Source organism: Lonchura striata, chromosome 4 (genome assembly GCF_050655825.1).
Source record: "Lonchura striata isolate lonStrDom1 chromosome 4, ASM5065582v1, whole genome shotgun sequence".
Lineage (NCBI taxonomy): Eukaryota > Metazoa > Chordata > Aves > Passeriformes > Estrildidae > Lonchura > Lonchura striata.
The window spans coordinates 18484678-18495173 of record NC_140706.1 but is presented as its reverse complement, the minus strand read 5'-3'; the positions used below and the strand labels follow the sequence as shown (position 1 = coordinate 18495173).

Below are 10496 nucleotides of genomic sequence, written 5' to 3'. Positions count from 1 at the left end.
AGGGGAGGCTGGTCAGGCTCTTCCCGCTCTGCTTACTTACGACATACTGTTTAGTACTAAATATTTTTTTTTTGTAAACCCATTTTCCATTTGGAGAGAACGTTTTAAAAAATCACTGGCCATCCTGTGAGACGACTGTAATCAACAGAGACTGAATTCCTAGAACTCGTGCCTTCCCATCACCTACCCTCACTTTCTTCCTTGCCCCATGTCCTCCAACATAAAATCAGAGCAGTATCTCACCTCTCAGCAGTAAGACCCTTAACGTCCAACACCCATCGAATTAGACAAATAGCTAATCCTAAATACAACATTATCACATTATACACACACATGACAAGGGCTGTGGTAGTTCACTTAGTTGTTTGTTGCTTTTTTTTTTTGTTTGGTATCAGTAATGATGATAAAGGAACTGTTAATTCCATCATGTTTTATTCTGGATGTTAGCACTTACATTTTTAGAAAATGGAACAAAAGGCTGTCAATAAAAAAAATAAATTAGCAACTATGTAGCAGCAAAAAGAGTCATGTCATTTTTTTCTTATTCTTTACTTTCCTCTTGGAGAATATGGCATATTTCATAGCTAATCTTTTAGAGATCCCCATTTTTACTCTCTTTCGAGTTTTCTGTCCTTTCTTTTTGTCAGGTCTGTAAAGGAAAAAAAGGAACACAGAGATTAGAATAAAATGAAGAACACACTTCTCTGTACAAATACATTTGCTGGTATTCTAAATAAGTATATTAATTATGTGGTAGTATGTGAAGTACATGGAACATTACCTGTCTCAAAATGTTATGGTCTTTCAAGTTCACAAAACTGTCCACTTTATTGCCATTATATATTCATTTTATGTATTTATTCAGCATTTAAATTTACACAGATACTGAAAACAAGAAACTCACTCATTGAGTACAAAAAAAGCACACACAGAGTTTCACGCTGAATATATACTGCATTAATATATAATAGAAAGACTTAGAAAAAAGTATGTGAAGTTTAACACCATTAGAAAGCATCCTGCAATTAGTACAAGACCTAAATACAACTAACAAGTGGATTGTTTTCTATCTCTGACAAAAGATGTCACAACACAAAATTCTGAGTAATTGTAACAAAACATACAACATTTTTATTCGAAAAAGAAATCTAAGCTATCTTCTGCAACGAATCAGCAAAAGAACTAACTGATGGCCTAAAATATTAAAACCATTGCGGCACAACTGATAGAACAGTATCTTCCTTGACAGAAAAAACAGATGAGGTTTCATAAATTCTTTTAGCATCCTTTTTAATTTCTTTACCAAAGGAAAAAGAAACATTAAGAGACGCAATTTTTATGAGAGATATATAAAATGAAACATTGCTACTTTTTGTGTCTAATACTCCCTAAACAAAATCTGGTTTAGTGTCAGTAGGACATGAAGCAATACACCTGTACCCATCTGCTATCCAGCAGGCATCTGATGAGTCCCTGGATACTGATTCAAGAGGGTAATGGTCTGAGTCTCACTGTGTAACACAGGTACAGCTTTTGGGAGGGAAAATTTGCCTTCCACTGCTACAGCCATTCAAGTCCAGAATCACAGAAAAACCCATTACTCTGGAAAGGAATTTATAGTAGTGCAATCAATTATCCTGAACTGGAAAGACTGAGCCATCTGCTGGATCATCTCTTAGCAAATCCGCTTTCCTCTTTTCAGTTAGTTCCATCTGAAGACAACCACAAACCATTTACTTGGCTCTCTGATACATACAGGTATGCATACAGTGTTGTTCTGTATGTAACAAAAGGAAAATCATGGAAGACTAAAAGTACTCAATGTGACTCTTGGTGACTCTAATATATTGTGTCTGTTTTCTCTGCCATTGCATGAGGAACTCAAAGGGGATGAAAGTGTTCCATTACTTCAATTTTCAGTCACCTTGACAGAGTTCCATGCACCAGTCACCAAGTCTGAATCCATATAAATCAGTTTTGAAAGAAAACCCACAGACAGGGAATTGGAAGCCCCAGAAAGTGACCTGCCTTTTATCATACCCTCCCTTCAGTATATACTCCCCAACAGTCCAGCAAGTGAGCAATAGGGAAAGCTGACATCAGCACCTAAAGCAAAATATCATCTCCTTCTGAACTGATTCCGTGACATCTCATCTCATCTGAATGCTGTATGTTACTGTACTAATGCAATATGACACTTACTGACAAGCTGTTCTGGGGCGGGAGAGACTGGGACAGGCACTGCGCTTGTGACCTGCCTTGCCACAAACGAAACAGCCAATGTCAGTCTTCTCACAGCTGTGCTTTGGAAGAGCGCAGCACTTGCAATTGTTACAGTGAAACCAAGCTGCAAAATATATAACATTATTTATGATCTTGGAAAAGTTTAAATTGAACATTCTGAAACTAAGCTTTAAAGCCACATTACCAGGTTTTTAATTCTGGATTAGCTTTGCAGAGATAGCTGTAGTCACCTTCGGGACCCTTATCACATTACTGGACATATTGTGCAATTAAGTGTGAATTATTTTGCCATTAGAACTTTTATCCTATGTGTCATCTTCAAAAGAAAAACACTGCAGATGTTACAATGTATTTACAGATTTTGATTTTTGTAACAGTAACAAAGATAACTGCTTCAGCTATTTATACAGAGGCATAAATACAACTAAATTTGAGCATCAAACAATTTTACCATGATCTCTCAAACATTTTGTAATTCCCTACTTGTTTAGAAAATTCAAAGTTTAGAAAATTAGGAAACACTTATATGACAAATGGAAATATTTCTGTTTTGCCATGATAAATGTAAATGGGATTTAGTGTGCCTTGGCAAGAATTTCCTGCATTTCCACACAGTGCAAGTACATCTAAACTAAAGAATAGTAACTTGTGTGAAATTGAGACTTTTTGTTTATTCTATATCTTCTGAATTATATTTTACTTCTTTCACAGAATATTTTCTATTCTGGTTTGGAAATTCAGTTTCTTTGGACTAAATGCACTTTTATTTAGAAAATAGTTTTCTGTACTTACAGGGCTTTACACATTTTTTGCAAAGAACACAATGTTTCCATCGTCTGCCATCCTACAAAAGGCAAATAAATTATTTTGTTTATTAAACCCCGCACTGATGCTATCTTAAAACAAAACTACTTTTGTACAGTCCCACTGTTTACAGAAACAACTCCTCTGTAGGAAGGACTGTAACTCTGAAACAACAGTCCTGAGAATCTGTGAAAATCACAAATGAAATTTTGAAATTAGCAAGTTCTACAGCTTCAAAGCATAAGCAAAAATGCATATGTCAACAGCCCACTGCTAGGTAAGTTCTGGTCTAAGTGGCAAGCAGCAAACTTGTCCTGTCCTCTTTGCAATGCAAAGGAATTTGGGGAAGAGAAATTAATTCCCAGTGGGTTACGGAAGATATACTGTGCAGGTAATAATAAATCTATGAAACTGAACTGCTGTGGGTTTCCCATAGACTCAGTATCAGAACAGGTTTTTGCCAAAGCAAGAATAACAGAGGTCGCTATCTGACTACTGCTAAAGCTTCATTCAGAAAAAAGTGAGAATACTTACTTTTGATGTACATGAATTGCATATCTCACAGTGCTGATTACCAGAACTAACATATCGCTGACATACAGTGCAAAATCTGGGGAAAAAAGATGTACTGGTCCACTATTTCCTCACAAAACAATGAAATTTATACAACCTTAACAACTAATATAAGGACTGCAAAATCACTTTGCTGAATTAAAAATTCCATCTTTGCTGCATAAATGACCATTTAGGCCATTTACACACAGTACATCCACACAGTAAAATTCAGGTCAAACGATCAACAGTATTAGCAGTAAATGAAACTAAATTCCTCTGTCTGTGATGCTTCTCTTACAAGTTCATTCAGCTGTATTAACAGCTGATTATCAAGCATAGCTGTAAAATTATCTTGTAGGTGTAGACAGTACTTCCTACAGACAAAATAAGGAATCTCATAATTCCACACTGAAAATTTTAGATGTCTTTTTAGACATTTCAGCTCTCTTACACATTATTTATATAATATGCAAATTTAGAATGGGACAGAAAAATGCGGTCTTAAGCCTGGCATCCAAATTGGGCAAGACACTATGGAACAGCACCATCCTGAACTCCTTTGGAGACTTTATGCCCTAATTAAGAACAAAGACACTCTTTCAAAGGACACCTGAGCATTAATACCTCTTACCTATATCCCTCTTCTTCAGGAAGCACAATCATACTTGGGGTAAGGTTCGTGAAAATACGGACAGGAGACTGTCTACGACCTGTCTTGCCATGTTTATACAGTGCATGATTATCATAGTCTACCTAGAAAAATAAAACCATAAAAAAGATTCTTAAACTGAATACCAAGCACAGGCAGAGCTATTTACAGATTTATTATATTTATAAGTGCCTTATGAAATGTTCATTTTTATATACAAGACTCCAACCCCAAATAAGCTAACAAATTATTAGGCTAGACTCACTACCCTTCAATAATCATATTGTACTTATTCATTTTTGCTAGTTTGCATGGGATACATAAGATAACATTGCAATTGTTTACAAGAGCAATGTACTATAAAAAAAGTACCTATATAGTTTAGTTTGTCAGTACAAGAGATGACATCTTAACCCATCTCAGAATAATTACAAAGTTGCAAATCCAATTAGCCTGCTTTTTCCAGCACTGCCTTCAGAGACTTGTCACAAAACCTCTCAGCTCTGAACACTGACTGGCAGGAATGCAGTCTAGCCCAGCATAAGTTTTCTATTTTCTTCAAAAAATTTTCAGTCTACAAGATACAAATACATTGTTTAGAACATCAATGTCAAAGTTCATGAAGAGTTGTTACATGAAAAAATAAATCTCTAGCATCATGGATAGCTATGACTGAGCTCTCAAAACACAGTGAAGTACGTCTGCCTACACTATGCACAGAATGGATATAATATTGAAGAAGCTGAAGCCAGATTATTGCTTTATCACTGACAAGTTCACTTATTAAGTAATTCCAAACATTTCCATCACTGTAATTGTACTCTGATCCCAGCAGTTTTGGAGATGAAAGACCTCAATTTTTGATATATATAGATTTCTTTTTCTAGGGCTGGGCACTACCCACTGACATTTAACATCACCTCTGCAACAAGCACCTGTCAGAATTAGTGCAAATTTTGTTACATGAAAGCCATGGATCCAAGTTCATGGATAAATGACAGATGAGTTAGAGATACATAACAGGAACATGATCTAGTTATCACAGATATGACTAACAGAAATACAGAATCCAGCCTTCAAATGAACATGGCCCTACAGAGCTACAGAGAAGCACTGCCACAGCAACAGCTTTCACTCATACTCCTCCTAACATTGCACACAACTGGTATTCAGCAGATTCACTGGGTTCTGCCGTACCTGGTAATCCATCATACTGAAGCTTGGGAAAAAATCAAGAATGCGAGACTCAAAGAAGTATGGAAATATCCAGAACATAGGCATCTCTCTGTTGTCATGACCTAGTAATGAAAAGACTTCGTTTTACAGAGGAGAAAAATACAGCACGTGTAGCATTTCCAGAGAAATTTACAGTGAGCATTCCAAGTACATAAACACGGATATGTACATCATGTTGGTCACAAGGACTAGTTCTCTTAGGTGACAGAAAAGTTTTGGCATACTGTACATGTGGAGATATAAGGGCCATTTAACTAAACTCTTGACATCTGCTTACGTTGCTATGAAACGCTACTGGTTTGATAGCTTATTTTTCTCTACCTTTAAAGTCCACTTTAATTGCAAAGTAAGTTTGAAAAAAAAAAGGGAAATATTTTTAAGGCAGACTTTGAGAATTGGGCATTACTGAACTAAAAATATCAAGAGAGTAAATTACATATATGGTAGTTCATCTTCAGAAATTATGGGTGTGCTCACATTCACTTCAGTAACAAGAATCATAGACTTCTAAATGGGTATTTTCCTTAAAGTGATGTTACAGCACAAGCCACCCACCTGGCTGTAATACCTACCTTCTTTTTCTGTCTCCCTCCACATTGCCATCAGTTTTTTAAAACTAGAAGCCAGTGCTTCCACTAAACCCCCAAATGGGGGATCAGTTACCATAATGACTCTTTCACCATTCCCTTCATACAAGAATTTCCTGCAAGTTTCACGTGCAGCCTGCAAAAAACAGACATTAATTTCCAGAAATAATGATTCAAGAACTGCAAACATATTGTCTTAGGCAATAAACCAATCACTGTAAAAGTTTCAACTTTGAAAACAGAACTTTTCTCCCCTCTTGAGGAGGTAAATTTCCTCTTGGGCAGCATTAAAAAAAACCCACAAAAAATGCACCTAGATTTGGAGGACTGAAAACAAGTGCCTAACATATAAAAACATTACTGAAAATCAAAGAATGAAACTGCTGAAAAGGAGATCTCCTTTTCAGTAGAGCTCTTCATTCAATTAGAAGTTGACTATTAAATTTATGCTAACTAATGTTGCTTACACACCTTAATTGCTGCTTCTATTAAAATGATCTTATTAATTCATGGTTTACCATTATGTTTTCTACTAGACAAGTAATGAGTTTCTTACAAAATTCTGCATCAACATGTACTTTTTTACCAAAGCACTCAATAAATACTTGGCCTTACCTCTCCACCAAAAAAATGATGATTGAACATGTTGTAGTGGCAAAATTCATCCTCTGTGTAAAACTGTGAATATCTGTAAAATAAATTTCGATAGTGTAGAAAAATATAAATAACTTTTTGTCTATCCTAGGAGGTATTTAGAGTGAAAACAAGCCTCAAGAAAAACATCATCTTTGGATTCTGATTACTGACAGCACATACCAATACTGAGAAATTATTAAGTGTACTTACTTTTCTCATCAATTGGATGTCATTTGTGTATGCATACAGGAACAGAGATACAGAGACAAGAAACGGAAAACAACCACCAATTTATCTCTTAAAGCAGAAGAATATACATGTTTGTATATGTTCTTCAGATACATAAACATTTGTTAAAACTTACCTGAAATCAATATCTAGCAGAAGGCTTCTAACATCGAATTCTTTTTCTTGTGATGCTTTTGACTGAATCATTTCATGAAGCCTGAAGTATAATTGGAACAAAGAAACTTAACACATAATCACCAACTTCAGAAATTATCCTGGAAGACAAGAATACCTGATACTTTACTAAATGTAAACCAAAGAGATAAAGAAAACTGAGTAGCCTAAACTTGGTGATTTCATTCGGCCTGTACTTAAAGTTAGAAAAATAGGTTCATCCTGAAAGATAAGAAGTCAGTGGAGCCTACTGGATCACCACAAAAAAAGCATAAGGTAAAAAACTCAGTGTCACTTCCGTAACTACCAAAGAGGTTTGAAGTGTGTATGTGTGTTATTGGCAGTGTTGCCATAGTCTTCTCTGGTATCTTATAAGCTCAAACCTAGACCCCACTAGATGCTTGGATAATCCCAACCAATTAAAGCATAGTAAACCTCTTATCATGGGAGAATCACTGACTATAAGCATTAGTAAGCTGTACAGTTTTAAGAGACAAAAATTATTTGAAAGTTTTACAATTCTCATTGGTGTACCTGGGTGTTCCAACAGAGAGCACTCGTCTGAATCCTAAATCTATAAGGAGATTCAGTAGGAACTGGCAACTTCTGTCTGCAAATAAATACTGTGCATTTGTTTTTTTATTCTCCAGTGGATATAGAAGTTGACTTGGACTTTTCAGCTGGGCGTTGGTGATATCACACAGGAACTGGTGATCTGAGTGTTTCTCCCATTCTGCTGGCAATAGCAATTGCTGACATTCCTGACAAAACCTCCTCTTTGATAATGGCAACAGAACAAAATTCTTGTACCTTTAAGTACAAAAGACAATAGGGAACAATTGAAAAAAGCCTCTATCAAAGATTAAAGGGGATCTATGGAGGAGCTTTTTTATATTTTAGTTCAGACATTTAAACGGACAATGCAGTTTACATTGCTCTCACAAAACTCTAAAAGAATTAAGTATTATATATAAAAAAAAAATTCAAAGGACACTTTGAAACGTATAAAATATTGTCACCAAATAGGCTGGGAATCTCCATAAAATAACTGGATTAAAGAGTGAAGACTCCATCAATTATCAGCAAAGTCCTGTATGTTTACACATCAGATTCAGACATCACTTGTTATGATGTAACCTTTGCTTCTTTTCACAATGTTAAGTCTGTTGTTTTTATAGGCTAAAGTCAGGAGGTTTTTTTTTTAACTGAAATTTCTACTAACATCTTGTAAGCACACTATGAGCACTGACATAAGAATGACTATACATACCCAAAAAAACCCCAACCCTCCCCTAGTTCCTGGGTTGAAAACACCATGCTCTAGTTCAGTGTTTCATCCTTTCCATTGCTGTACAATAATTCTTATTTGCTCAAATTAATCTTTTCATATTTTAAAGAATCCTGAAATATTATCTCTACATTCAGAGTACCTAAACCTGTATTACTATATCTTTACTGCAGAAAATATACATTAACAATACCTGTCCACGTTCTGTCTGTGTGTAAAAAAAGGCTGATGATTTCTATTATATTCTTCACGTGCTGCAAGCCTAGTTTCTGACACCTGTAAAATGTGCATACATGAGAAGTTACAAAACTAACAGCTACTGCTGTGTGTGGTACATCAAATCTCATAATGGAAAAAAGGTTGTATCAAAGGTCTCATACTTTAGCTGCTTTGCAAGCAAAAATAATCACATTTGTTGTTTCAGAAGAACCAGTATATCTGCAGCACAGGGGCATGCTGCAAAACAACACAAGCCTCTTGTGAATTTAACTGTGCACTTCATTCTCCTATCACATGTAATACTCAAGAGAAAAACCCAAAAGGTGATTATGAGGAAGACATAAAGAGCCATCCTTTCTATTAATGCATGCCAGCAGTTGTGCTCCCTCTGAAGAACTATGATCTGATCCTGAAAAACTGATGGCAATAGAAACAGTTCCTTGTTACGATCTGCACCCGAGTCTTTAACATTTCAGGTTCTCACACTCTTCTCTGAGTCTTCTACTTTATCCCCACAAAACATACCATCTCAGCATTTTGTATACCCCACTGCTGTTTGTATCCAATAGGTTTTCTTCATCTTAATTAGAGGAAACAAGGGAGTCTTGGGATCACAGAAGTACCCAATTCTGTTCAACATTGCAAAGCATTGGCAAACTTCCTATATGTTTTGGCAATAGAATAAGAAATGCCAGGTTTGCTCAAAATGCACACAGCCTTTCTTGAAAGCTATATTTGCAACATATTCTCCTGACAGAAAGAAGTCTCAGCTAAATATCAACTATTACACAAAGTTTAGAAAATAACACTTGTCAGAGATTTCCACAATAAAATATACTTTTCAAATTGCTAAACAGAGAAAAAAAAATTGCCAATGTTTCATAAAACCATAGAATGATTTGGTTTGGAAGGGACTTAAATATCATATAGGTCCAACCCTCCTGCCATGTGCACCTCCTACCACACCAAGTTGCTCAGAACCCCACCCAGCTTGGCCTGGAACACTTCCTGGGATGGGGCATCCACGGCCTCTCCTGGTAACCTTTCCAGTACCTCGCCACCCTCACGCTAAAGAATTTCTTCCTAATAGCTCGTCTACACCTATCCTCTTAGTGCTTAAGTCCATCACCCCGTGTATTTCCACTACACGCCCTTGCAAAAAAAGTGCCTTTCCAGATTTCTCGGAGGCCCCATTCAGGTACTGGGAGGCTGCTGTAAGGGCTCCCGCCTCTTCTCCAGGCTGAATAACCCAAACTCTCTCAGCCTTTCCCCACAGGAGAGGTGCTCCAGACCTCTGCTCACCTTTGTAGCCCTGAGCCTTTGCCATAGCCTTACGCAGTGCTCTCTTACCTTCTCATCTTCCCACTGAAAAAAGTTACAATCCTTTCTGTCCCTACAAGCCGAACAAGCATAGAATCTTCTTCCTTCCTCTTTTCCTTGGCTGGTCTTCACAAACAGAAGGGCAGGACCTAGGGACAAACGCGAGGACAGGCTAACACAGGGAACACCTGCAGATCTGTTTCACTGCTCCGCCGCCAGAGCCGAGCTGCCAGAACGCGGCCTTGGCAGGGACCGCTGCACAACAGCCCGCGCGGGGAGCGGAGCACGGGGACGCCCGGGAGGTGCCCCGGGCCCGCCTCACCGTGAGGGCGGCCGGGCGCCTCACCGTGAGGGCGGCCGGGCGCCTCACCGTGAGGGCGGCCGGGCGCCTCACCGTGAGGGCGGCCGGGCGCCTCACCGTGAGGGCAGCTGGGCGCGCCGGGCGCCGGCCCGAGCAGGGCGAGCGCCGCGGGCCGCGAGCGCCCCGGGCCCGCCGCCGCCATGGCACCGCCTCCTTCCCGGCGGGCCCCGCGCGGGCGGGCGGCGCCCCCCAGCG

At 38.1% G+C, this 10496-nt stretch overlaps 1 protein-coding gene across 4 annotated transcripts; it reads right to left on the bottom strand.

Moving 5' to 3' along the window:
- Nucleotides 1–413: 413 nt before the first annotated feature.
- Nucleotides 414–10463, bottom strand: ZCCHC4 (zinc finger CCHC-type containing 4). 4 transcript variants are annotated; one of them, XM_085577750.1, is made up of 13 exons: nt 10335–10463; nt 9971–10089; nt 8595–8677; nt 7648–7923; nt 7076–7156; nt 6691–6763; nt 6061–6211; nt 5450–5550; nt 4235–4356; nt 3583–3658; nt 3037–3088; nt 2203–2347; nt 414–649 (listed from the first exon to the last, which is right to left on the bottom strand). In XM_085577750.1, exons 1-13 carry the CDS (start codon nt 10441–10443, stop codon nt 526–528), a joined length of 1512 nt encoding a protein of 503 aa, XP_085433876.1. In that variant the 5' UTR covers nt 10444–10463; the 3' UTR covers nt 414–525. The 4 variants fall into 4 exon arrangements, with proteins under 4 accessions (XP_085433876.1, XP_085433877.1, XP_085433878.1 ...); XM_085577751.1 differs by having other exon boundaries at nt 10359–10463; XM_085577752.1 differs by lacking the exon at nt 7648–7923.
- Between the last annotated feature and the right edge of the window lie 33 nt (nt 10464–10496).

Excerpts from the sequence above, each read along its gene's own strand:
- ZCCHC4 (XM_085577750.1), bottom strand. The coding sequence starts at position 10,443 with ATGGCGGCGGCGGGCCCGGGGCGCTCGCGGCCCGCGGCGCTCGCCCTG. Across the intron at positions 8,678-9,970 it reads TTCAGTGGGAAGATGAGAAG|GTGTCAGAAACTAGGCTTGC; the intron begins GTAAGAGAGCAC and ends CACATTTTACAG. Across the intron at positions 6,212-6,690 it reads ATCATTTTTTTGGTGGAGAG|GCTGCACGTGAAACTTGCAG; the intron begins GTAAGGCCAAGT and ends TGTTTTTTGCAG.